A 22,504-nucleotide genomic window follows, 5' to 3' on the forward strand; every position below is an offset into this window, starting at 1 on the left:
TTTTTTTTCTTTTTTTTCCCCTTTCTTTTTGGCGGAATCTTATGGTCTCGAGTGTCGACAACAGAGCAACTGCAGTTAGTTTCAAGGTAATTTATCCAAAAGGGCAAGGCTGGAATTTCACTACCTACCTTAATTTAGAAAATAAATAGAATTAATGAGGATCTTGATTTTCGGAATCTACGTCTCAGCTTCCAAAGAAAAATCTATTAAACGAGAAGCCCAATAGCCTATTAGCCTCAGCCAACCCTTGACTTTACTCTCCATCTTCTAACTCCACCCTCTCCTTCCTCTCTCCTTCTCTTTGCTCTCCATAACCTTCTCCTTTGTTTTTCTCTATTGTTCCATTGACCCTCCAACACAAACAAAACCCTCTCCTTATATTATACTCTGCCCAATGAAATGAAGAGATGGTTCAATTTTTGTACATGAATTGGCCTTGTTACCATGTCCAATGTCCCATACTCTCTATCTGATATCTTTCCCTTACTCCTTTTTCTTTTCCCAGTCTCATATTAGTAATCGCACTCCTATGAAGAAAACGAGGGGTTTTAGGCTCGGAAAGAAGCTAGTCGGGTTCTGGACGTGGGTTCTCAAACGAAAGCGTAAATCCTCATATAACCGCTTAAATCATCCTGACCGTCAAAACAAGACCATTACCAAAATATGCAGCTGGGGCCGATGCCTAAAGAGGAAGCTGATCTGCTCATCCAGACCGTTAAAACCACTAGACTACTCGAGATTGGATCAGACCCAGTTCGAATGCGAACCGGTAACGGTCCCAAAAGGACACCTAGCGGTTTATGTGGGTCAGAAAGACGATGATTTTCACCGGTTTTTGGTGCCCGTAATATATTTCAACCACCCTTTGTTTGGAAAGCTACTAAAAGAGGCTGAAGACGAGTTTGGTTATCACCATCCTGGTGGAATTACTATACCTTGCCGGATATCGGAATTCGAGAACGTTCAGACAAGGATTGCCGGAGATAGTTGCCGGAAACTGGCCGGAAAGCGTCGGTTCTGATGGTACTATTGGTCAAATTAGTTGGGTTTTTTATGTTTTGGTTTGGGTATTGTGATTAGTATTGTAATTAGTATATGTAATATAAGGATTTGGTAGTTAAAAGGGAAAGATATTTTTTTTGTGAGCATAAATCGTCATTGTTTCCGTCAGCTTTTGTGGTCGTTTTCGGGAATCACTCGCTTTAGAAGGTGGAGAATGGAATCAATTTAGTTTGAGGACTTAAAAGCGTGGGGCCATCTGATGGGAAAATCCTTCACGTATCTTCCCAATCCTTATCTCTCGTCATTCAGGTGTGCAAATTTGCACTCTTTCTATTTTCAAAATACGATTCTATTTTCCACGGTAAGTGTGAGACACGACACACGAGATAGGTTCTTCAGGTGTTTAAAAGGGCAGTTTATGACTTTATGTCGTTTCATTTTAGCATTGTTTAAGGGAAATGATATCAGCACGAACATGTTTTAACAATTGCACAAAACCAGCTTGTCTTTTTCTTTTTTTAATTGGCTTTTTCAGAGCTTTTTGGGACCTGTAAATCCTGTAATTACTTTTGATATCTCTTTAAATAATAAAAGACAAGATGAGTTAGTGCAAATATCAAAACATGATTGTGCTGATATCATTTCCTTGTTTAAACCGGTTGAATTGATATTGGCATTTTAGGTTTAATCAGTGTAAATTTGGCTGCTTATCAAAAATCTAATGGTCAGGGGCCCTTTTAAGGATATGGGTTATATATCTAATTTTGTGAGATGGATCCTGATAAGTTCATTCTCCCATTGTCACCGTACACATGCTTGATCTTACAATGATCCATTACTTTTTAGAGGATGAAATCTAATTGTTTGGAGAGGAATGCCAAACTGAAGAGCGCCCTTGCAGAAACAAGCTACAAGGGCACCCCCATGTATTGACTTTGGTGAGATGGTCCAATAGGCACACCCTCAGGTTTAGCATTCCTCTCGAAAGGGCACCATCGGTTTAGCATTCCAAATCTCCATCCACCACCAACCTAATACCTTGAAGAACCACTCTTTCTTCTGTCTCGTTTGAATCCTTAATACCAATCAGCCCTGAGACCACCCACTTGATGGAGCCATTCTTGCCTCTAAGAACACTCATAGTACCCGCTGGACACGGATTACACAAGCTAAATCCATCAAAATTTAATTTTATCTATCCGGGTAGCCTCCTCACCTTCTCAGCTATGGCAAATCTCCTTCCAGCATCATCTGATGTCTGAGGCTGAATGCAGGTTGAACTATTTGAGAAAAAAGTGACAGTAGAAATGGTGGAGATGTATAGAATTGAGATGCTTCAAGGTGCATTGTCACTTTCCTTAAGACGATATTCGCCCCCACCAATTAGTGTGCAAGGGGAGCCAAAAATCCCCTCCAAGATACAATGAAGCCCGATAATTTCCTCACCAAATGTTTGATGACGTTTTGTATTAAATGGAATCAACAAGCCCCAAATCACCTTTGGAAGAACAAGTGTGTGAGACTTGGTTACTGTTTCTGCAGAATAACAGTATACTAGAACAAAACTTGAAGAAAATATGAAGAATGATTTTTCAAAGGCTTTCAAGAGACTGTAAGTGCTTTGGAATTTCTCAAATTTGAATTCCAAAAGTGTATTTTCGTATTCTATTGCAAATGGTTGTAATCTACTCTATATATAGAGAGCTACTGGTGGCTTTTCTGTTTGAATTGCACCCCTACAGGGCACCTTATCAGTGTGGGGTTAAATCTCCCTACGACGATGTGTCAATCGAAGTGCGTCAAAAAGCACCTTACCCACGCCACATGTGCCCAGACGGTGCGTTGCACCATTCCCCAGGTCCACCCATGGTTAAAACCCATTGTGCAACAAAGCAAGAGAGGCAAGTAGGTAAAGCTTTATATACCCCTCTTCAACTTCTTCAGTTTCCAATGTGGTTCTATTCTCCCAAAGCACTATTCACTCTCTTTTCAAAGAGTACCCACTTTACAAACAAAATGCACTTTTCTTTATAAAACCTTTTCAAAACAAATTTTAATTTTGAAAATTCTCTAACAGAAACTAGGAAGAGCTCTAGCCCAGGAAATGCGTAAGGTATCATTGCATAAGATGAGGATGCACTTCTAACTACATTCTTAAAAGTTCGAACATTTCTCCCATTCCTGAGCAATCATACGAATGCCATCAAATCAAGCTTCCATAGGATCCTTCCTTTGGTGGACCACGGCACATAAAACCAACTACTTAAGAGCTCTGTGACGTGAACGGGGAAGACCTACGAGATCCCAAACAAGATTAAGGTTCTAGCCCATATTTCTCTGGATAAACATATGGTCTACCGTCTCACGACTCTCACCCGCCCCCATACATAAGGCGCAATGACCAACAATTAGCAAGTGATGATGGTGGAGGAGGTCAATGGCCTGAATCTTGTACCTACAACCGAAAGCCTAAACTCTAGGAGGAGCAAAATTGCGCCAAACTTTGGAAAACTGTGAGGGAAGGGAAGAGGAAGCAAGGTAAAGGTAGAAATGACTTCATCGAGAACAAACTAGAGGCGTCAAGGTTCAAACCTTTTTTATCCTTTCCATTCATCCCTATGTAATGAGACTCTAGCAACTGGATGAGAGTGGCAACTCTATCCACTTCTCTATCAAAACAGTTCCGTCTTAATCCGATTTTCCATGAGATCCTATCACCTTCTCCTGTAAAACAATCCTGAACAAAGGCTTCTTCATTCGAGAACACTCTAAAGAGATCTGGAAACAACGCCATAAGGGGCTCCCGAGTACAGCATCTATCATACAAAAACTTCACTCTAACATCTTTATAAACTCTGTATCTGATGTCTTCTTGAAATTTAAAATTTTGTCATAGGTGAGAGCATCAGGACTAAATTTGTACTCTGATACCCAATGGCCGGGTTTTGACCCGTACTTTGTTTCAATAACTTTGGTCTAAAGGTGAGATATTACAAGTTTTAAGGACATGTGATTCCCAATTACCACATTTCTATTCAGCCAATTTAGGACTCTTTCCTAAATTGTTTGATTCCTAAAATATTTTGGAGCACGAGAGCACGCTTCTAGAGAGTGGGTGCTTCCTATTTTTGTATTGGAAAAATTGCTAATGGGGGACACCAAAATACTGAGAATTGCCAATGGGGGACACTCTTTTGAAAAATATAAAGGGGGTATTAGATTTTGATTTTCAAAATCTTATTTTTGGTCAAAAGTTAGTGTTTGGAAAATATTTTCTAAGTGTGTTTTGGAAAAGGAAAAATTTTTCTTTGGAAAGAATTGTTTTTTGCAAGAGAGAGAAGAGTGCAAAAGTAGTGTGAAAAAGATAGTCCCGTACCGACTCATAAGAAAGAAAAAGTTGGGCTTATAAAGCTTTGCTCTTTTCTCTACTTTATTATGGTGCACAATGGGTCTTAGCCTTGGGTTGAATCGCGGCACCATTCGCACACGCACGCGCGTGGCATGGGCAATGGGCTATAGGGCGCATAGTGGCGCTTTTTTTAGACGCACTTTGCCGGCGTGGGCAATGGGCAATGGGCTATAGGGCGCATCGTAGCGATGAGCAATTGGAGCTTTTCATTTTTTTCCGATTTGACCCGGACTGTTGGATTAAGATCGACTTGGATCGGTCAAGTGGGTAGACCGAATGGTTCGGTCGGGTTGGGCCTGAGTTTGGGCCCAACGGTTGGCCCAGCAAGCCTAGGGGCTCTAATGGATAGTGCGTGAGCGGGTGCGATCCGAAGCGTCGGATCGTAGTGTAACGGCTAATGGAAGATGACCGTTGGATGGTGTCCCATCTACTCAATGGTCAAAAGCCCAAATGGTGCGATCTGCACCATGGATGGGCAATCTAGCGGTTCGGAGTTTGAAGGATTTTTACACAAGCCAACGGTCACTCCAGGATTAATCTAATTCGTAGGGTCACGATTAGACACAATCTAATGGTCAGAATTCAAACCCGTTGAAATGATGTCCAGAAATGGTGTTTTCTAACGGGAAAAGCCACCAGAAGCTCTATAAAAATAGTAGAAAATACTCATTCTATATAGAATTCGGATTTCTACTTTGGCATACCCAAAATTGCTATTTCCAGCACAATTCTCTCTCTCTAAACCCCTACAAAGTTTCTGGTTTTACTGTTTTAGAAGTTCTCTTCAAGTATTCTCTTCGTGGTCCCATATGCACACTACTGGTGGGGGCGAATATCGTCTTAAGGAAAGCGTTTACGCGCCTTGAAGCATCTTCTTATCTTCTTCTCAACCACTACGGATTTTTTTTCCAACAGGGGCGTCGAAAATGAAATTTGCGGGAAAACCTGACCAAAATTATAAAGGGCGTCGAAAACAGAATTTGCGGGAAAACCTGACCAAAATTATAAAGGAGGTCGAAACGGAATTTGCGGGAAAACCCGTACTCCTTTGTTCTCACAACGTAGTTCATCTTTTTATTTTTGTCTTCTCAAATTAGCTGCTATGGTCCATTATAATATATTTGCAATAATCGAACAAGTTAGTAAACCCCCTTCAGAACGTGTAATATTAAGAGGGGAGTGCCATTATGAAATTGAGGGGTGCGTGTATTTGTTGTATAATTTCTTTCCTACAGGAGAATGAGAGAATCCACCCTGAAAGATTGTAAACCCCCTAAAGATGCCGCTGGCTTCTTGTTCCAAAGATTGTAATCCCCTTTGCTTCTTTTTGTTGGTCCTTTTGTTTTCCCATTCCTAATAATGTTGGAGGGGTTGTTTCTTAAGCTTCATGTAATATCCTCTTTGTTTTTTATTAATATATCTAGGGCTGCAACTCGAGCCGGGTTTTACCCGACCCCGCATCGACCCGACCCGAAAATAGCCTGGATTGGGTTCAGGTTTCATGGGTTTCGGGTTGAGCTGGGTTGAGCATTCAAAAGCCCGCATAAATCTCGGGTCGAGCCGGGTTTGAAGGGGCCCGACCCGACCCGACCCGAGTTACAAAAATTATAGTATGTACATTTTTTTCTATTGTTAGTTAAAAGTTAAAAGTGAAAACCCACGCACCCACTGTTACTCTATGTGAGTGTAATTTCTCCTTCTATGAGTTGAGTTGATTCAAGTGTTTGATTCAGCATTGTTTGATTGTAATTACAACATTGTTTAATTACAGCATTGTTTGATTCAAGTGTGATGTGAGTGTAATTACATCATTGTTTGATTCAAGTGTAATGTTAGTGTAATTTCTGCTTCTATGAGTTGAGTTGCCTTGCCAAACAAGAATTTTCCTTAAAAAATTGCGTCAACGTGAAAAAACCCGACCCGACCCGAACCGACCCGAGATTTATCATGGGTAGGGCTGGGTTTGGGAATCGTGGGTTTTCCGAAAAAAACCCGACCCGAGATATTTCTCGGGTAGGGTTGGGTTCTCCAAAACCCGACCCGCCCGACCCGAGTTGCAGCCCTAAATATATCTGGTCGGGAGCCTGCCTAATCCCAGCTTACCAATAAAAAAACAACCATTAGTTTCACATAAGGCCGTCAACATGGTGAGAACCAATTTTTCTCTCTTTTCATTTTAAGATTAAAAATTGCTGAAAAGAAGCTATTTTAGAAATAATTTTCCTTTCAAAACTTTTCTAGAATATTCTTGCAATCCAAAGAGGGCCTTTAGGTTCAAGCCTGGGTCTTCACCATTAGGTGGAGGAGAGATTTCATCAAAATCATGCATAACTCATTCCTTCATGGAATTAGAGTTTATTGCTGTTACCTCTGCTTGAAGTAGGAACATATAAGAAATGCATAGACTCTGTTGCCCGGCATACAAGATCCCATACATTGCCATGTGGTACTCAAAGAGAAAATGTCCTAAATTTACTTGCTCAAAAAATGTGTACAAGGTGTCAACACGACTTGGAAATGTCAAAGAAAGAAGTAAATTTTTGTGGACTTTGAAAGTTCCGTAGTACTTAATCAACACAAGTAATTAATAAGTTCACAATTAGGCTTGTTTGTACTTTGTACTATTCAACCTTGAGTCACTGTTTGGAATTTGGATTGCAGGAATTTTGTGGAAAACTTTGGAAAAAAAAAAAAAAATTCCCAAAATTTCCAATTTTTCAGTTGTTTGATCACAATGGAAAAAGACCTTCCAACATATTGATAACGATATACCTCTAGATAAGCCATAACTATATCGATTACCTCTAAATAATGAAGATGAAAAAAATCTCCATGAGCAATGTTTTTCCTTCAATCCAAACAGGGCCGTAGGTCTTGAGGTTTGTAGGGCGTGACCCATCTCTCTGTTCTCCAGTCCCATGTCCAATCTTAGGCCTTGTTTGTTTCTTATTTTGAGAACCGATTGTGAGTCCAAAACTGATTATTGGCTCAAATTAACTTTTATGGGCTGTTCATTTTAGATTTTGACAACCAATTGTGAGTTCAAAACCGATTATTGGACTCACAATTGGTTGTCAAAATTTAAAACGAACAAGGCCTTAATTTTAAGTCCAATAATCAGTTTTGGACTCACAATCTGTTCTCAAAATTCAAAACAAACAGGGCCTTAAGATTTTTGTAGATTGTGGTTTGTTCAGCCATCCCTGTCAGATTACCAGGTTTGCAGGGTGTGTGTTTTCCCATCTTCATCTCTATCCTAAAGTTAGAGTTTTTGAGATGTGACTTGTAAGGCTTATTTTATTGTTGTGGTTGTACCATCACTTTGGAAATCAACAGATTCCTAACCTGGCTGATACCCATTTTTTATTTTTCCACTATGGCCATATCTGTTCTGAGAAATATTATTCACAAAATGCTCTTGAAGTCACTCAATGACCCTGGATGATAATTTGAACCCCTTTACCCTGAAGTGATGTCAAAAAGCTTAAAAAAAGAAGGGTATGTGGCAGACTTCAAAACTGTTTGAGGTCATTTGACTTTAAGGGAGTGCGAATTATCCTGCAGGGAGTGAGAATTTATCATCTCCCTACAATGGGAAGGGAATAGTAGGAAACATTTCTACTATTGCTGAGAGAGAGAGATAGAGAGGTTAGGATGGGATTGTGAGCCGATGTAAATGCAGTAGTGCCAGTAGATTCCGATCATCAGGTAATGAGGGTGAACTTCGTAAGATTAGGCGCATGTTGATTTTTCCTTTAAGGTAACAAAGGACACATTTCACAGCTGCCCAATCCTCGGTTGTGGGGCTACGAAGGAACTAGGATACAGGGGCGGAGCCAGGAATTTACATTTTTTTTTTTATTGGGTGGTGGGTAACAAAGGACACATTTCACAGCTGTAATAATTTCTAGACATATCAAGAACAAAACTTGGCTCAAGTCGGGGTCTGAGGAACTTCAATGATTGATATTTCCACACCCCACACACCCTTTGCTATTATAGGGGGTCTGAGGAAAGTTCCTCAGACCCCGACCTGAGCCAAGTTTCGTTAACATATCAGTACTTTAAAAGGGATTTTGCATGTCGGGAGAGGGGGGGAGCACCCCCCACGCTATATGTCCCTCCACCCCTGCTAGCAGACCTTGTTAACGGCTAAAGATATATCAAGACGAGTGAGAGAGGCCAACAATACTTCGATAGGTAGTGACATCCGATGAAGTATTCTCACTGAATTGGATACCGTGAGACATGAAATCCTGGACATTGCACAGTCCATATGAGTGCAATGACGTACAGTTAGATTCTACATATTCTATGAGCCAAACCAATTGTCTTGTATACCCCACTAAGGATGAATCATATCCTAACAATCTTCTAGCTCGCCCCTTGAACTTGTAGAGAATTTCTCTTTAAATGTGGAATGTTGCTTACTTGTTTCTTAACTATCCATTTAAAGGGTGGAAGGCAAGGAGTGTGGACCCCAACAGCTGAGTTGTTGGGATCCTTGAAAAAGTGGCCACTTTTACTTTTTTGGGTCCATTTGTGGAAGAGCCCTTCATAGATGCACTCTCTTCACTTAAGATTTCTCTCAATTATGAAATGTAAGAATATGGAGTTTTAAGATGGAGGGATCTATCTTTTTCTTTTTTTGAATGGCGAAGAATTATATTAATGATAAAAAGAGAAAACGGGGAGAGACCCCGGCGATCGAGATGATCTTTGCTATATAAGTACCCAAAACAAAGCAAAGAACATACATCTCAGGGAGGAAGAAATTCAAAGATTTCTAGATCCGCCATAGAGCAACCTTCCCTTGCTAATCTATCGACCTCAGTATTTGCCGACCTTCTTACATGATGATATGTGATTGAGTGGTGTATCTTTAAGCAAAACAAAAGGGATGTGAATAACATCTTCATTTTAAAATTATTCCCCTTTCCATTTCTTTCTTCATATCCAATTGGGTCAAGTTTTGGGGTCCTTTTAATTTTTGGAGAATAATTATCAATCGAATCAGAACAGGACCAACTCATCCAAGACTTCGATGTGGATAACTTAACAGGAAATCCTATTCCCATATTCGATGGTTACTCTTCTTCAAAATCTCTTAGATATATATTCTTCTTAAAATCATCAAACTATTCACCTTCAAACAACAACCAGGACAAGAGGCTCAGCCCCATATCTTGCAACTTCTATTTCTACCAACTTGGCAACACACAGAGATTTCAAATAAAGGAGGGGACATCTCTTTGGCCTTTTTGACTATTGACAAAGGTGAAAACTGAACAAATATATGCAATTATTACACCCAACAAGCCCAACTGGACTTACTTTTAAACAAAGGCTCCACCAAAATACACCAAAAAGCAAAGACCGCCCAAGCAACTAAAACAAAGCTAAAGAAGTAACAAAAATTTTTAAAAAAATGAAGAGCATTCACAAACACTCCTTGGCAAGCACCATCAAAGCTCTGAAATTCTCTTCGTCCCTCTTCTTTTTACTCACTTTTCTCTATAGTTTTAACCATCAAGCTAAAGCAGACCTCTTCATCTATGGAGGTTGCTCTCAGGCTAAGTTCCAAACTGACTCACCCTTCAACACAAACCTCAAATCTTTGTTATCTTCTATAACCAATTCATCCTCTCAGTTCTCTTACAACAGTTTTGCCTTGGGAAACGGTAGCTCTGCTCCTTCCGATGGTGCGGTGTACGGCCTCTACCAATGCCGGGGCGATCTAAGCATACCCAATTGTGCCAATTGTGTACAAAACGCGGTGGGCCAACTTGAGTTGGTGTGTGTAAATGCCTATGAAGCTGGACTACAACTAGATAGTTGCTATGTAAGATACGAAAATAGCGACTTCTTGGGAAAGCCTGATATGACACTAATGTACAAGAAGTGTAGTACAACTACGAGCAATGATGCAGAGTTTTTTAAGCGTAGAGACGATGTTCTTTCCGAGTTGCAAACTGGGTTGAGTTTTAAAGTTAGTAGTTTGGGGATGGTGCAGGGATTTGCTCAGTGTTTGGGGGATTTGAGCTCAGGGGACTGCTCATCTTGCCTTGTGGAAGCTGTGGGGAGGCTGAAGAATGTTTGTGGTTCAGCTTTGGCAGCTGATGTTTACTTGGCACAGTGCTATGCTAGATACTGGGCTCCAGGCTACTATAGCCCTTCTACAGGTTCAATTCAAACTGTCTTTTTTGTCCTTAATTTTGTAACTTCTCTTATAGTAAGCCATAGTGGTTAAAAGCCAGACTGCCTACTGAACTGTTTAGAAGATGGGATGCTAGATTAAATTCAATCTTAATGCGGAACTAATCGTACCTCTGGCCATGATGATCGAATGGAGATGCTAGGTGATGCATGCGATCCGACCGTTGAAGATGCTCCTGTGAACATGGTCCATCAATCACAGAAGAGATCTTCCAATCCAACCAAGTTTGTGTTCTCATATCAACAGAATCTAGGGCTTAGCCTCGGTAGATCAGGGATCACCCATAGAAAACCCCAAATCAATCTTAGTGTCTTAACACGTGTTACTCTCATTAAGCAACCACTTATGTTTATAAACTTAGTGTTAGGTCTACTATGCATGACCTCTCTTTCTATCTATGCAACTTAATTAGGGATTACCCTTAATTTTACTTCAACCGTAATTCAAAAACCCTGGTCTTAATTAGAGCTAAGATGTCAATTGAGCCAAAAATGTTTTCAACATGGATCAGATTTTTTCTTTTTAATTAGGAAAGCAATCCGAGGTCGAGGAACTTAAGATCATCTGATTTGCTATGTTTTTTAGGTTATGGTCCATCCAAGAAAAGAACCATCGAATTTGACGGTCACGATTAATGGGTATGTCCACCTATTAGATGATAAAGGTAGCTTATACACTAAGTTTCAGTGCAAGTCTCTCTCTCTCTCTCTCTCTCTCTCTCTCTCTGATAGGTAAGCTGGGGTTGCGAGGACCTCTACCGATTTATTAAAATGAGAATGATATTACAATCGAGCATACAAAACATTAACCCTATCACAAGAATAGTGATACAAACCAAGAGAGCAAACCAGTGCAAGTATTTACAAAATATCTTAGCCCATTTTTTTGACATCCCACGTCCCACTAAATATAGGTAGAAATTCTGTTCTTTTCAAAAAGGAAAAGAGAAAAGGGTTTGTAATGTCATTAAAGGAACAAAAGCCTTTGATAAGAGAAACCTGTTTAAGGGTAGATTCCGTCACCCATTTGAGATACGGACGCTGTCACATTGTTTGTGAGAGCCTTTTGCTTTCCTTCTTTGTAGATTGACTGTAATCTCCATTACTTTTGTGTGCATAGATTCCACAAGTGAGGATGAAGTGGGAAGAACAGTGGCCATAATAGTGGGAGCATTGGCCGGTCTTGCAGTTGTTATCGTTCTCCTTTCTTTTCTACGAAAAGCACTTGGCAAGTTCCCCCAGCTCTTTTACCCTTTTTTCTACTTTTTCTTGTATACGGTGTTTTTGGTTTTCTCTTTTCTTTTTCCATTTTCTTTTGCTGACTTGAATAAGATATGGGTTTTCTTTTTTTGCGTGCAGGGTAGAAGGGAAGGTGTTGGTCTCACCACTGCGTGGGGTAGTCATGGGCTTTTTGAATATTCTTTATGCAAATCTTCTCTGTCTGATTGGGATTTGTTTAGACTGTAGTGCACCAAAAAGAATGTTATCCCTGATAAAGTAGTCACTTATCCCCTCTCAAACCAGTTGAAAGAATCTGGATTTGTTCTTTTGCTTATTCCATCAACACAAGGCCCATACCTTCTTTTTACATTGGAGGCATTTGGATTACAGTTGCTTCACTTCGAAAGAACTTAGATACAAAGCTATAAAAAGTTCAATTTCTCTCCATTTGTGGTGCAGCAGAGCATGCAGAAAAGGCGACGCTCAACGTCTCCAACAAAGAAGAACAAGGAGAGAAGGAAAAACTAAAATTTTATTCAATTCAAATTGTCTTATACAACTCTCTTTTATGCAAGAATACCCAGCACTTTTATGCAAGAATACCCAACGTGTTAGAAACTCAAGCCTAACGAAATAGAATATGCTAGAATCCTTAAAATAGAAAGTGCAAGAATACCCTAGAATATGTTAGAATCCTTAAAATAGAAAGTGCAAGATTACCTAAAATGTGCTAGAAAGTCGGGCCTAATAAAATAGAATATGCCAGAAAATAGAAAATCAAGAATAGTCTAGAATGTGCTAGGAACCATCCTACATCAATTTGTTTCCAACCAAAATCCAAGTGAGACCTACATGAATGGATGATCTAAATGGGCTGCAGGATGATCCTAACCCTTTGTTCTGGAACCCCATTTTCAGACCCGACATATGAAAATCCACCACAGATCTAAGAGTTAGGATTATCACATGGTTCCCACTTTTGGGACACGGCCTAGATATGGTGGGGACCAAAAATAAATGGCTTAGATCATCCACTCATGTGGGCCCAACTTGGATCTTGGGCTGCACAAGCTTGCACCATATAAAAACTCTCATAAAAAGGAACAGACGGACCCTTTATGCCTAAACACAAGGTTGTGTGGGCTTGAAAATCCACAATGCCTAAATTCTGATTTCGGCATGCTGGTATGCTAAACTGAATGGTGCAAATTCTCTTTTCTTGCTCTTCATAGCAAGTATAAATTCACAGAGAACCACAACAAGCTCCTAGATGAAAGCCCAAAGCTCATCCTAAACCATGAAACTTTCCAAGGACACAAGGGGAAAAGCACCCAATCACTAAAGAAAGTGGTTGCCAAAATTAAGCGACCATTTTTAACCAAACGAGGTATGCTAAACTGAAGGGCGCCCCTGCAAAAAAGGGCGCAAAAAAGGGCTGAAAGGGCACCCCCATTGGCTGAAATGCATTTAATACATTTATAATGGCTGCAAGGGTTATTATATAGACTAGTTGCAGACAAGGTTTAAAATTTCGGTTTCGGTAACCGTTTCGGACCCCACCAAAAACCGAAATTTCGTATTTCGCCGAAATTTCGGTCCGAAATTTGGTAATTTGGTTCCAAATTTCGAAATTTCGGCCGAAATTTTGTGACACTTTATTTTTTTAATAAATAATGTCAATAAACCGAAATTTCGGTCCGAAATTTGGTAAATGGCGAAAAATTGAATTTCGGAAATTTTCGGCGGTATCCGAAATTTTAAACCATGGTTGCAGAACTGTACGATGCACGGGGCGATGAATAAATTAGGATGGTTAGATGTAAGCCCGCCACAATGGTGCCGATATAGAATCTTAAATAATTAGGAATAGAATATATTCTATGTGCATAACTTTAGGAATAGAATAGGAAATTAGATATAGAATCTTAAATAACCATACTATTATTAATAATTATCATAGTATCTTATCATGATTAATGTCTTATTCTAATTTAAAATATGAAAGTAATCATTATCCATAGGCAAATATAATTAATATTAATTGATAGTTTATTATAATGGCTCTGTAATCCTTTACCACTAAAAGGGAAAATCTCTGAAAAATCGTCTGCGTCTTTCCTGCTATTTCCTTATGCGTCCCGCCTTAATTTTCATAAAACTCCCAAGTATGTCCTTTTTCACTACTTCTTTTTCGTCATTTCCGCTTCTCATATGCCCTTCCACAAGAGTTTAAAAAAAAGACGTCACTTGTCTCCTTTTTGCCTTTTTTGTTCGTAATTGTCATAAGTTTTCAATTTTATTTGTAATTTTGGCCATAATTGTCATATTTTAGTACCCTTGTCCTGTATTTTTTTCGTAATTCTTCTGCTTTGCTTCCATTTTCCCGTAATTTTTCATTTAAAACTTAGTACCCGCGCATGATTATTATTTATTGCTATTATGTATTGCTAGCCACCTTTGCACAAACCGTACTTCGCAGCAAATGATGGGCTAACAAACAGAAAAGTACGCTCGGCGAAGGTGGCTAGCAAATCCCTATATAAAAAATCTTAAAAACATACGTCAAAAAACCGGTTGACCGCGGGCCGGGTGCAGGTCCAAGCCCAACGACCCGTAAAATTTCTCACGTCACTTTGACCCGGCCAGTTTGACCCGTTTCCCCATGATTTAGAGGGAAATGATGTGATTATGAGAGTTTTTATATATACTGTATGTCCTTACAATGAGTATTGTTCTTCAAAAAGCACTGTATGGCTTACATCTTAGGATGATCCAAACCATCCATTTGATGGGCCACAATGTAAGTAGGTTGTGTGCCAAAATTCATTTCCATAGGATAATTATAACCCTCCAATCAATAAATGTTTCCTAAATATGCCGTTCCTCTATAGACTGCATGGCTAGGATCATCGCATGGAAATGTGTTTTTTGGGAACATCCTATTTACGATGTGGCCCATCAATTGGACGGTTTGGATCATCCTATGGTGTAAGTTATACAGTACTTTTTTTTAATAGGGAGTGTAAGAAATATGTTTTTGGTTTGCAAGCTTTGTCACAAGATTCTTGTTACAATATATATGGTGTAAGCCCATGTAGTGAACTATTTTTTAATAAGCCGGTAGGAGTCCCCACAAAACCCCAACTTACCTATAAAAAATTGGAGTGAATATTTTACCGCCTACACCATAGGATGATCCAAACCGTCCATTTGATCATTCCGAAATGATCATCGCATCCCTACAATCTATAGATAAATGACATAATTTGGAAACCCTGCAACTGTGTTGGGATCATCCTATGGAAATGATTTTTGGCATACAACCTATGGTGTAAGTCCGTACAATCAAGTATTTTTCAAAAGAATCGTACGCCTTGTATCATAGGATCATCCAAACCGTCCATTTAATGGGCCACAGTATAAATTGATTGTTCCCAAAAAATAATTACATATGATAATTCCATGCCCTTCTTTTAGAAAAACTTCCTACTGTATCCTATTAGTTGGGGGCATTTAAGTCATTTTGATGTTAGAAGTTTCTCGGAATGAGAAATGATTTGAGGGTACAATCGTCAATTGCATACGAAAAGTACCGACATATGGTACCTGTCTATGACAATTACGAAAAAAAACTACCAAAAAGAGGTATAGACATATGACAATGACGAAAAAACTACGTTATATGACGCATTCGGGACAAGTTACAAAATATTGACGGATGCCGAGCACCTGAAGAGGAACAACAATTATGGAAACCTCTATCGATTGGAGGGCTACGATCAGCCTATGGAAATGATTTTACGGGCACAACCGATTGATGTTGTGTTCCATCACATGGACGGTTTGGATCAACCTATAACCCTCTATAGATCGGAGGGTTAGGATCAACCTATGAAAATTATTTTTAGGGCACAACCTATTTAGGCAGTGGCCCATCTAATAGACGGTTTGGATCATCCTATGGCACGGGCCATACCGTACATTTTAACAAAGTGAGAAGTGCGATCATCAAAATACGGTGAGTAGTGCCATTATAAAATATGGCAGTGAGGACATTAGCACTATATATAATTTGAAACCATCGATGTTCTTGGATATTCCCACTCGGGTCGGGTTCAACCCGAATTTGGGTTGGGTCGGATTAAGATTTTTCGCAAATCGAGTTGGGTTGGGAAAAATCAACCCAAATTGGAAATCGGGTTGGGTCGGGTTGGGTTGTTGGGCAACCCGAAACCCGAATTTGGGTTCCATCTGAAGAAGTTCTGTATATGTGTTTTTCTTTTTCAACATTGAAATAGTCTCCACAATCCACAATGGACCGTTTGGATAATCCTATGGTGCGGGCCATACCGTACTTTAATCAAGTGAGGACTGTGATCATCAAAATATAGTACTGCGGATAACATTTCCCTTTGTTAATTGTTAGTCCCTGTTTGTTTTGGATTCTGAGAACCGATTGTGAGTTAAAAACTGATTATTGGTGACTCACTATTGGTTCCCAAAATCCAAAACAACCCGGCTTGAGTTGAGGTGGTCAACAATTGGTACCATATCAAATTGGGTCAACCCAACCCAACCCAGCCCGAATCGGGTTGGGTCGGGTTGAGGAAATTACAAATCGGGTTGGGTCGGGTTGAACCCAGCCGGGTTGGACACCGGGTTGGGTTGGAAAAATGGGTTCCTTGGGTTGGCCTCAACCCGACCCAAGTTACACCCCTAACGATGACGAAAAAACTACTTTTCCTTATTCACTATGTGAGGGTCAAATTACGTAAAGTTTGATATTACGAATGCAGGACACCTGTAAAAATATTGACGAATTCCGGGCACCTTAAGAGGAACAAGAATTATGGAAACTTCTATAGATTGGAGGGCTAGGATCAGCCTATGGAAATGATTTTACGGGCACAACCTATTTATGTTGTGTTCCATCACATGTACAATTCTTTGTCGGCCCGTGCATCACACGGGGCCCTTGCCTTCAATGCTGCAATGTCCCTGCCATTTCACTAAGTCGGATTTGTCTAGGGTACTTTCGCCATTTCACTGATGCAATGTCCCTGCCATTTGCCATGTTATTTGTGGGAATTCTTATTTCTATATATTTTTTTATTTCTCAGTCGGAAATCCTGATCAGGTGCCTATGGTTTTCAAAAGAAAATCCGTATAGACTGTATAATATCTATTCTAAATTAATTTACATTTTATTTTTATCAATCTTAGTAGGTAAAATTGTTACTAAGAGCCCAGTCTCTCCGATTGATCAAAAGCTTCGGGAAGAGTTGTGTGTGTTCTGCTGATATTTTGAAATAGGATTTGGAGATTTTTATCATGTTTTTTGTTCTTTGGTTCTTAGAAACCGCTAGATAGCGAGATCTTGTTCGGTGGTGGAAGCTGGCAATTGGAGAATTGCATGTTGATAGGTTGCTGAAATGATAGAATTAGGTTCTGCTTGAACTATCATTATGATTTGATTTTTTATAGATTCGAAACTTGATGCAGATTTGCTTAGGTTTGTGATATGTATATGATACGTTTACAGTTTTATCTCTCTGCCTCTCAAACACTCTCTCCTCCTTGCAAAAAAATATCCCATTTCTTTCAAGAAGAATGATGAATTGAAGGGAGCCTCTGGAAAAACTCAGTTTCAGGCAAACATTCGATCCATGCCACCCCACAACATTTATTTCTTCCTCCAATAAATCAGAGAAGTTTATTTGTTCTTTCAAAGAACTTTTTTCCCTGTTTCTTCTACTAATTGATCATTTTGCCATTTCTTTGATTATTCTAATATAAAATTTCTTCTTAAATTAACAATAATTACGTAGTAATATTGAACAATATTTTTAAAAAGCTATACTAATTCATTAATAAATATTGAAATAAACAAATTGTAAAATAACTTAGTGGCACGTGCGGTGCACGTGCATATTTTACTAGTAGTTATAATGTGTACATGATGACATTTCATCATGATTTTTCAGTTTTTAAATATTTAGAAATTTATTTTCTTTTCTTGTATGAAAACTACTTGATCTAACCCAAAACTATATGATTTTCAGAGCCCAATTCCAATCCTACTTGATGACATCAATCGATCCATGCCGTTGGATCATTTTAAATTGATGTTAATTACTGGGGATTTTAAATTGATGTTGATTACATGGTCTCATATAAGGAACTTTGAGTTTTAGGCCTTAAGTGCAAGACCAACTTTGATAGCCAAAGAAAGTTCAAGATCATCATATGGAGAATAAATGCACCATAAACTATTTAAGTAATTAAAGATTTTTTTTTTTTTTTTAAATGTGCAAGTTTGCACAGACACAATATGATGTCTTCTCTTTTTATTTACAAAGTGCATGAAGGGAAAAAGAGAGTAGGATTTGGCCATTTATACTTGTGTTGCCAAAGCAGCCAGTGGGTGTATTGATTTACATGATTAATAAACCAACGGAGACTTGATATAGAAAATGGTGTAGTTGGTTGAAGGACTTCAGAATGGCGATTGTGGACGGCGCTTTCTCAAGCTATCTTTTTACATGATCCATGCCTGTCACTGAAAGAGGAGTACCCACGAAAATATTCGAGAGATTAGGGTTACGATCAGAATTGGCCTTCTTCTAGCCATGCATCCATTTTGAATTTGGAATAGCTTGACCGGATGCAATGGAATCAATTATTAGGGATATTTCAGGTTGCAATTATTAAGAATAGCAAGCGATTTGCAATGAAACGGCAACCTATGAATGGTATTAGAAAGAATAGCATGCGTTTTGCAATGAAGAGGCGAAAATAATGAATACAAAACAATTATCTTATTTTTCTTGGTTTTGGAAGAGCTGAGGTGGCAGCCACATCAGACAGTGTATAATCTCGTTATAGGTAAATTGGGAAAGGTGAAGAGTTTAGGAAATGGAAGAGATATACGTTGAGAGGATTGAGAAATATTTAATGGAAACTCTTAAATGCTTTAAAATTGCCTTAAAAGTAGCGATACAATATTTAATACCTCAAAAATAGGCGTTTAAATTCCTCACAAAGCAACAAATTGCGATTTTAGAAACCTTAATTGCGATTTTAGAAACCTTTGTTAATTGCGATTTTGGAGAGGGGCTGACACGTGGCATCACCACGGCTTAGAGGATTCCGCTTTACATATATACTAGTAAAAAACCTCGTGCATCAACAAAGGAAAGCAGGATTTAAATACAATGACAAAGAGAACAACATGGGGAAGGCAACTCATTCCTCAATAGCAAAAAAATTATCATTTTCCTCAGTTCTCATTAGCAAGAAAACTCATTGAATCCCATCTATAACAACCATCAACTTTCCAACAACTCAATTAATACAATGAGTTGATTAATTTGGCAAAAGATAAAGGATATATTCATGGCTCAATTTAAAAATGATAGAACTTGGGGTACACGCATACAGAAATTAAATAGGATATCATAAGCATATCAAACATACAATGGAATAGGGTGTGAACATCAGCTGTTGTCAGAAAACCCATTCCGTGGAGATGAAGACAATGGAATAAGTATGTCACCATGCCACTTTTCTGTAAAATTCTTCTTTAGCCCCCCTCATTGCAACCCCAAGGAACAATCTAAACCAAAAATCCAATCCAAATGAAGAAAGAAAAGAAGACTTCTTTATTTAAAAAAAAGATACATTCATAACAAATATGCAATTTGGAAATACATCATCCGCCTAGGAACATGACAAAAAAATTATAAATTAAAACTAAAGAACTAACATCCTACTCAAAACAGTTGTTACATTCAAGGAGATTCTACGAGACTACTATTTGTCCCTACCTTGAGGAGAAGTCCAATCCCAAACGTTGGAAATATTATTGATGCAGCTTGATCTATCATCATGCTGATTTTCTTCATTTCTTCAACTGATTACAACAATGAAAAGTTTGCTTTAAGATTTCTTTATTTGAAAAAAAAAAAAGATACATTCATAACAACTGTGCATAGAAATATGGCAAAAAAAAATTATAAATTTAAAGTAAAGAAATAACATCCTACTCAAAATAGTTGTTCCATTCAAGGAGGTTGGTTCTATGGGATTGCTATTTGTCCCTGCCTTGAGGATAAGTCCAATCCCAAAGGATGGAAATAATATTGATGCAGCTTGATGTATCAAAATGCTGATTTTCTTCATTTCTTCTAGATTTGATTAAAAAAGATTGATGATGATAAATTTACTTGAGAATTTATATGGTATGTTTGCGTAGTGGTGCTCATTTGATAGGATGATCCAAACCGCTCATTTGTCAGGCCACATGATTGATAGGCTGTATTCTGAAAATCATCTTCATAGAATGATCCTAACCATCTGATATATATAGATTTCCCCAATCTACTTTTTAAAAAATACTGGACTTCACAAGCACAAATGCATCGACTGAGTCAATTCATCGGAATACCGAACTACTTGAGGCATGAATCCAAAGCAAATGACTAAATTTTCTGGATTACTAGGTTTGTCTTATTTTCACGAATGGTTATGGTTGTGCTCTAGTTTTTTATATTATTAAATTAAAAAAATTAAATCATCATAATCGTTGGAGACGAAACAAAAGCTGGAGTAGCTCAGTTGGTTAGAGCGTGTGGCTGTTAACCACAAGGTCGAAGGTTCAAGCCCTTCCTCTAGCGTTTATAAATTGTATTTTTTTAGCATTTTCATATCGGCACTACCATGGTTTGGATAATTACACTCTTTCATTAGGGAATTGCCGTTGTCTACAGACCAGCCGCGAATTCATTAGGTAATTGCTAGCGTCCGTTGCAAAAGGCATTTTGACTAGCCACGAATTCATTAGGAAATTGCTAGCGTCCATCGCAAAATATCAGCCACCTCAAGAATGGAGACAAGAGCTGTTGTCTTCATTCACGAGCTGGCTGGTCTGACATGCAACAGATCAGCCGCAAAATGCCTTTTGCGATGGACCCTAGCAAATCTCCTTTTATTATTTTTGAGCTGTCGAAGGCTATTACAATTCCCAAAAGTTCTCCAAAACCCGTTAAAATAGAAAAGACAAGGTGAGTTAGTGCAATTATTAAAACATGGTAATGCAACACCTTTAATAATTGCATCAGCTCATCTCGTCTTTTATAATTTAAACAGCTGTTAAAGGTAAATACAGTTCCGAGGCCGATTAAAACTGAAAAGACAAGCTGAGTTTGTGCGTTTTTAAAAACATGCCATTTTATTTCTTTATTGTTTCTTTCTAAGTTTGCAATTGATTTTGTGAATAAAATTTTCTAAGCCTTTGATCTACAAAGCCTTATTTTGGGCTTCACCAAGAAATGATGATTTGTTAATTACATATTTGGTGTGGAACCAATAGCATATGAGTCGCCTCATGTCCGACAACATCAGAACCTCAAAAAATGGCATTTGGTTGACAAGCTAGGATCGAACCTGCCACAAACCTGAGACCTCAAGGTTGAGAAACAAAGCCTCAACCCCTTGAACTACAGGCCCAACCCCAATTCCAATTGGCTTTTAGTTTTGAACCATGTAGGCCATGTTCGGCAGCCATGAATTTGTTTTGGGAATATTAGAGAGGGAGAGAGAGGAATGAAGAGATGGTGCTAAGTGACTGAAAAATAAGAAAAATAATACTCTATTTCGAGTAGAGTATTTCTTTTCATGTTTTGCGGCCACATCTCACCCTCTCCTTGTTAGTGTGAAAGATCTCACTGTCAGATTAATTAACTACTATATGAGGTAGGTAGCTAGATTAGGCAAGTGATTTAGATTAGATTATCTTTTGCTAATCAAATCCTTATCTTTTCATGCCTATCTGCTTTATATAAGCACTCAGAATGTTAATAGAAATTAATAAGATTAGCACAAATCCTGTGGTTCACACTCTGCACTCACGTCCTCATTATTTTCTCCCTCTCCCACTCTCCTAGCCCTTCTCCCACCATGGGATAAACTAAATTTCCATTGAAAAAAAATGTCATGGCTGCCAAAACATAGTTGTAGGGGTGTGGCTTGGGTCGGGTCGGGTTGAGCTTTTGTTAAATATGAATTGGAATTAACCTGAACCCCGGCTTGATTTTATGGTAAAAGCTTGAGGCTAATGTGGCACTACCATGTTTTAATAATTGCACAAACTCAACTTGTCTTTTCGGTTGACAATTTGCAAATAGAGTCATCACATTTGAGGGAACTTTGCAAATCTGTGACCAAAATACCTGTGGTAGATTTTTTTTTAATCGTAAAAGGATGTTTTGTGCTCCCATCAAAGCATGAGGTGTAAAATAGTGGGCCCCACCCTATGCATAGGTGGATATCATGGGACCTACCCTATCAAAACTTGAAGTAAAATGGTGGGCCCCACTCGATGCATGGGTTTGAGTTGAGTTGGTGGGACCCAACCTTTCAGAAACAGTAAAAGGCCCCACCCATTGAATGGTTTGAGTTGAGTTGGTGGGACTTACCCTATCAAAACATATATATTATTGAGTGTCTCAAGTATTTTGGTCTTTTTACAAGATAATTTTCATCTTATATGGACATTCCGCTCATTTTACGAGTCACAAAAATCTACCGTGGGAATATTGGTCACAAATTTATGGCATGACTTAAAATGTGATGCTCTATTTGCAAATTGTCAAACCA

General features: G+C 38.7%; 2 protein-coding genes and 1 non-coding gene across 3 annotated transcripts; all 3 read left to right on the top strand.

Annotated features, from left to right (window-relative positions):
• The first annotated feature begins 200 nt into the window (after positions 1 to 200).
• LOC143885036 (auxin-responsive protein SAUR36-like) lies at positions 201 to 1,152 on the top strand. The gene has a single exon (XM_077388986.1). The coding sequence runs from the start codon at positions 452 to 454 to the stop codon at positions 1,019 to 1,021; it is 570 nt and encodes a 189-aa protein (XP_077245101.1). The 5' UTR covers positions 201 to 451; the 3' UTR covers positions 1,022 to 1,152.
• An 8,444-nt stretch (positions 1,153 to 9,596) lies between these two features.
• On the top strand, positions 9,597 to 12,185 carry PDLP8 (plasmodesmata-located protein 8). Its single transcript, XM_077386867.1, has 3 exons — positions 9,597 to 10,593; positions 11,748 to 11,855; positions 11,987 to 12,185. The coding sequence occupies exons 1-3, from the start codon at positions 9,840 to 9,842 to the stop codon at positions 11,989 to 11,991; spliced, it is 867 nt and encodes a 288-aa protein (XP_077242982.1). The 5' UTR covers positions 9,597 to 9,839; the 3' UTR covers positions 11,992 to 12,185.
• Positions 12,186 to 20,449: 8,264 nt separating this feature from the next.
• TRNAN-GUU (transfer RNA asparagine (anticodon GUU)) lies at positions 20,450 to 20,523 on the top strand. Its single transcript has one exon. It is a non-coding gene; the product is annotated as a tRNA-Asn (tRNA).
• Positions 20,524 to 22,504: the final 1,981 nt, after the last annotated feature.

This window comes from Tasmannia lanceolata, unplaced genomic scaffold (assembly GCF_043159265.1).
Source record: "Tasmannia lanceolata isolate RefF3 unplaced genomic scaffold, GAP_Taslan_0.1 ptg000008l, whole genome shotgun sequence".
In the NCBI taxonomy this organism is placed as follows: Eukaryota; Viridiplantae; Streptophyta; class Magnoliopsida; order Canellales; family Winteraceae; genus Tasmannia; species Tasmannia lanceolata.